The 5120-nt window shown below is 60.1% G+C and overlaps 2 protein-coding genes across 2 annotated transcripts; both read left to right on the forward strand.

Annotated features, from left to right (window-relative positions):
* The first annotated feature begins 405 nt into the window (after positions 1-405).
* LOC147990490 (uncharacterized) lies at positions 406-1130 on the forward strand. Its single transcript, XM_087538251.1, has 2 exons — positions 406-913; positions 979-1130. The coding sequence occupies exons 1-2, from the start codon at positions 406-408 to the stop codon at positions 1128-1130; spliced, it is 660 nt and encodes a 219-aa protein (XP_087394377.1).
* Positions 1131-2821: 1691 nt separating this feature from the next.
* LOC147990491 (uncharacterized) lies at positions 2822-4203 on the forward strand. Its single transcript, XM_087538253.1, has 4 exons — positions 2822-3274; positions 3364-3609; positions 3655-3911; positions 4026-4203. Exons 1-4 carry the CDS (start codon positions 2822-2824, stop codon positions 4201-4203), a joined length of 1134 nt encoding a protein of 377 aa, XP_087394379.1.
* Positions 4204-5120: the final 917 nt, after the last annotated feature.

Here is a 5120-nt window from a genome sequence, read left to right on the forward strand (position 1 = left end):
GACAACCGACTCGTCGCCGCCACCGAGCCCGCGGCGGACCCGGCGGCGAAGCGCCGGCAAACCATCAAGACGGCATGGCAACCCGCCATGAGCTTCGAGTAGATGCTCGACGCCCCCTGCAAGCACAACAGCGGCGCAAGACCCTCCACGCACACGCTTCGGCAGTGCGCCATCACCAAGCGCATCATGAGGGGTGACATCCCGCCCCCTCCGGCTCCAGCTCCAGGTGTGGGGCAGCCGCCTCCGCCTCCACCGCTGCATCCAGCTGGCGGCGTGATGCGCGACGACGCCTACCCGGACCAGAACGCCGCCTACATCGTCTTCACCAGCCTCAGCGACGACAAGCGCAGCGAGTGCCTCCTTCTGTAGGCGGTGAACACCATTGTCCCGGCCAAGCCGGAGTTCATGCGTTGGTCGGTTCGACCGATCACCTGGACCCGGGAGGATCACCTGGCAGTCCTGCCGAGTCCGGGTGGTTACGCCCTCGTCCTCAACCCCGCCATCGTCGCGCGGTGCACATGCAAGTTCTCACGAGTCCTCATCGACAGCGGCAGCAGCATCAACATCCTCTACCGTGACATGATGACCAAGCTCGGCCTCAAGGCCGAGGACCTGGAGCCGACCCGAACGATCTTCCACGGCATCGTGTCTGGCCTCTCCTGCTCCCCCATTGACCGGGTCCGGCTAGATGTCTTGTTCGGTGACAACAGCCACTTCCGGCGCGAACCGATCTGGTTCGAAGTGGTGGACCTGTCCGGCGCGTATCACGCATTGATGGGCCGGCCCGCGCTCGCCAAGTTCATGGCGGTTCCCCACTACGCGTACCTAAACATGAAGATGCCGGGTCCCAAGGGCCTCATCACCATCACCAGCGATTACCCACATCCCCGGAATGCGCCCGAGACGGTGCCAAGTTGGACGAGTTGCTGGTCATTGCCGAGGAGCGGCGCTAGATCGACCGAATCGTCACCCTGGCAGGCGAGGCCTCCGCCGCGTCGATCCCGACCCCAGACCCTGCCGACGAGGCTGCCTTCAAGACCTCTAGGGAGACTAAGAAAGTGAAGCTCAACCCAGAAGACCCCAGCTGTAGCAAGTACGTTGTCATAGGCGCCCGCCTCGACAGCAAATAGGAAGGCGGGCTCGTCGACTTCCTCAGTGAGAATCGGGATATCTTCGCATGGACCCCCAAGGACATGTCGGGTATCCCGAGGAAGTACGCCGAGCACAAACTTCACGTCAGCAAGGACGCCAAGCATGTCCGTCAACCCCTACGACGATTTTCCGAAGAGAAGAGGAGAACCATTGGTGAAGTGGTCGCCAAGCTTTTGGCGGCCGGCTTCATAATGGAAGTGTTTCACCCCGAGTGGCTGGCCAATCCAGTCCTCGTCCTGAAGAAGAACAAGACCTGGCGCATGTGTATTGACTACACCAGCCTCAGCAAGGCATGTCCCAAGGATCCGTTCGCCCTCCCGCAGATCGACCAAGTCATCGACTCGACCGCTAGGTGTGAGCTCCTGTCCTTCCTGGACGCATACTCCAGCTACCACCAGATCAAGCTGGACCCGGCCGATGCCCTGAAAACGTCCTTCATAACGCCCTTTGGGGCGTATTGCTACATCACCATGTCGTTTGGCTTGAAGAACACCAGCGCCACCTTCCAGCGCTGCATGCAGAAATGCCTGCTGCCGCAACTCGGCCGCAATATCCACGTATACATGGGACGACATCATGGTGAAGACCAAGCAGCACCTCACGCTCCTCAATGATTTGAAGGAAACCTTCGCCAACCTCCGCGAATACAAGGTCAAGCTTAACCCGAAAAAATGCGTCTTCGGCATCCCGGCCGGAAAGCTACTCGGCTTCCTCGTCTCGGAACGCGGCATTGAAGCAAACCCGGAGAAGATCAAGGCCATCGAGCGCATGCGCAAGCCGGCTCGGCTGCGCGATGTCTAGAAGTTCAACGGATGCTTGGCCTCGGTTAGCCGGTTTTTAAGCCGGCTGGGCAAGAGGGCGCTACCCTTGTACCAGCTGATGAAGAAGACGAGCCCGTTCGAATGGAAGGGCAAGGCAGACGAGGCCTTGCAAGACCTCAAGCGCATGCTCTCCACTGCACGAGTCCTAGCCGCACCGACCGACAAGGAGACGCCTTTGCTCTACATAGTCGCGACCTCGCGGGCGGTCAGCATTGTGCTAGTGGTCGAGCGACCAGAGAAGGGCAAGATCCAAGCAGTAGCGCCCAGTCTACTACCTGTGCGAGGTGCTCTCCATCTCCAAGCAGAACTACCCGCACTACCAGAAGATGTGTTACGGCGTGTAGTTCACCGCCGAGAAGCTGAAGCAGTATTTCTAAGAGCACGTTGTCACCGTTGTCAGCACGGCGCCTATCGGAGAAATCATCGGGTGCCGGGATGCCTCTGGCCGGGTTGCCAAGTGAGCGATCCAGCTAGCCGGCCACACCATCCTCTACGAGCCCCGCACCGCGATCAAGTCTCAAGCCCTGGACGACTTCCTCGTCGACTGGACCGAGACCTAGTACTTCCCGCCGCCTCCCGACTCGATGCATTGGCGCATGCACTTCGACGGGTCCAAGATGCGACTCGGCTTGGGGGCTGGCATCGTACTGTCGTCCCCAAAGGGCGACCGGCTCCGCTACGCACTCCAGATCCACTTCCCCGCCTCCAACAACGTCGCCGAGTACGAAGCCCTTGTGCACGGCCTCCGGCTTGCCAAGGAACTCGGCATCCGGCGCATCCTGTGCTACGGCGAGTCGGACCTGGTGGTGCATCAGTGCTCCGGCGAATTGGACGCCCGCGACTCCAACATGGCAAGCTACCGCTTCCTTGTCCAGAAGCTGTCCGGATCTTTCGAGGGCTGCAAGTTCCTCCACGTCCCACGCGCGGAGAACGAAGCAGCCGACACGCTCGCCAAGATCCCCTCGTCACGACAAGCCATCCCGTCCGGCGTCTCCCTCGAGCACCTGCGCAAGCCGTCCGTCAAGCCATCATCGGACTCCAAGTCCATCCACATTTCAGACGACCCGGCCGCACCTCAACCCGGCCCAGGGGCTGCTCAGCTCGACCCGGCCACCATCTTCCTAGACCCGACCGTCGCCATCCCCGACCTGGGGGCTGCTCAACCCGGCTCGTGGGCTGTCGACTCGGAACCCACCCTGGTGGCCGTCTTCGTCGTGGTTACGGCTCCATCTTGGGCCCTCCCAATATCAGAATTCTTGGAGAGCGGGGTTCTCCCCATGGACGAGACCGAAGCTCGGCAAGTGTAGCGCCGGGCATCCGCCTACAGCATCATCTACAACGAGCTCGTCAAGCGAAGCTCCACCGCGTGTTCCAATGCTGCATCGAGCAGGAACGGGGCATCGACATCCTCCTCGACATACATCAGGGCGAGTGTGGGCACCATGCCGCATCACGATCCCTGGTGGCCAAGGCGTTCCGCCACGGTTTCTACTGGCCCATGGCCCTCCAAGATGCCGAGTCGCTCATCCTCAAGTGTGAGGGATGCCAACGCTTCAGCAAACGCAGCCACCAGCCGGCGTCAGCACTCTGCACCATACCAATCGCCTGGCCCTTCGCGGTCTGGGGACTCGACATGGTGGGACCCTTCAAAACCGCTTGAGGCGGCATGACGCACTTGCAGGTGGCAGAGGACAAATTCACCAAGTGGATCGAGGCAAGACCAATCAAGAAACTGGACGGGCCAACAGTCGTCCGGTTCATCAAGGACATAGCGGTGCATTACATCATGTCGAACAGCATCATCACCGACAACGACACCAACTTCGTCAAGGGCGCACTCGAGCAATACTGCTCCGTCTCTGGCATCCGCCTCGACCTGGCCTCCGTTGCGCATCCGCAGTCCAACGGGCAGGTCGAGCGGGCCAATGGACTCATCCTGTCCGGCGTCAATCCGCGACTTGTCGAGCCACTCATCCGCTCACCCGGCAGCTGACTTGACGAGTTGCCAGCCATTCTCTGGAGTCTACGCACCACACCGAATCGGTCGACCAGGTTCACCCCGTTCTTCCTCGTCTACGGAGCTGAAGCCGTCATCCCGACCGACGTCGAGTTTGACTCGCCGCACGTCGCGATGTACACCAATGCCAAAGCCAGAGAAGCCCGTGAAGATGGCGTCGACCTGCTCGAAGAAGCACGCCTCCTGGCGCTCAGTCGCTCGGCCATCTACTAGTTAGGCCTGAGGCACTACCACAGCAAGAAGATCAAGCCCATTGCGTTCCGCGAGGGCGACCTCATCCTCCGACTCGTCCAAGAGCAGGCAGGCAAGCACAAGTTTTCCCCTCCATGGGAGGGCCCATTTATCATGAGCTGGGCCTTGCGCGACCGCAATGCCTACTACCTCAACGACGCACGCAAGTCAAGGAAGCCCAAGAAGGTCACCGCTGGTGAAGAAACGACCCGACCATGGAACGCGAAACTCCTCTGTCCGTTTTACAGTTAGTCGCACGAGCGTATGTATCGTCGCCTTTTGTAAACGCATGAAACCATGGGGTCCCCGAACGAGACTCGGGGGCTGCCTTTTGTCGACCAATTTATTGTGTCCCTATTTTCTTGCATCACTATACCATTGAACCCGGCCACCAGTCCGACTCGCTCGACCCGGGGAATCGGGGGCTGGCCGGCTCGGTCGCCACCCTGCCGCCTTACTTGGTGATTCCTGATAAAGTTAGGATGCCGCGGTCCCCCACTTCGCCCTAAAGCCGCAGATCCAGCTTTGGCTGTCGACTGGAAAGCACAACGGGCCAAAGCTCCTTTACGCTTCATACACTAAGTCAAAGGTTGTCGGGTCGATCAACTCGTCCCACCATTCACCAAATGAACAGCCGCACGACCGACTGTTCGCCAACCGGCTTCGCCGGATTGCCGCCAGCCGGCCCAGTGGGTGTTTCGCTCGCGCTCAACGATTCGAGGGACCCAAATCCTGCGCGGTCCTCTCAAAGAACCCAACTCCTTGTCACGCACCGGAGCCTCGGCCATCTGACTCGCGGGGGGAGGTTTGAGAAAGGAAAAACGCACGAAATCGGTCCAAAAAACGGAAGGCAGAAAGCAAAAGCACCCACAACATCTACACAAGTATTTGAGAAAAGG

Source organism: Triticum urartu, chromosome 1A, assembly GCF_056163025.1.
Source record: "Triticum urartu cultivar PI428250 chromosome 1A, HENAU_Tu73, whole genome shotgun sequence".
Taxonomy (NCBI): Eukaryota; Viridiplantae; Streptophyta; class Magnoliopsida; order Poales; family Poaceae; genus Triticum; species Triticum urartu.

What these genes read in the sequence shown, in the direction of transcription:
- LOC147990491 (XM_087538253.1), top strand. Translation starts at nt 2,822, where the DNA reads ATGGCAAGCTACCGCTTCCTTGTCCAGAAGCTGTCCGGATCTTTCGAG. An exon ending in ACGAGACCGAAGCTCGGCAA is followed by an intron (nt 3,275 to 3,363) that starts GTGTAGCGCCGG and finishes TGCATCGAGCAG; the next exon opens with GAACGGGGCATCGACATCCT. An exon ending in CGGGCCAATGGACTCATCCT is followed by an intron (nt 3,912 to 4,025) that starts GTCCGGCGTCAA and finishes TCGGTCGACCAG; the next exon opens with GTTCACCCCGTTCTTCCTCG.
- LOC147990490 (XM_087538251.1), top strand. Translation starts at nt 406, where the DNA reads ATGCGTTGGTCGGTTCGACCGATCACCTGGACCCGGGAGGATCACCTG. An exon ending in TGCGCCCGAGACGGTGCCAA is followed by an intron (nt 914 to 978) that starts GTTGGACGAGTT and finishes TCACCCTGGCAG; the next exon opens with GCGAGGCCTCCGCCGCGTCG.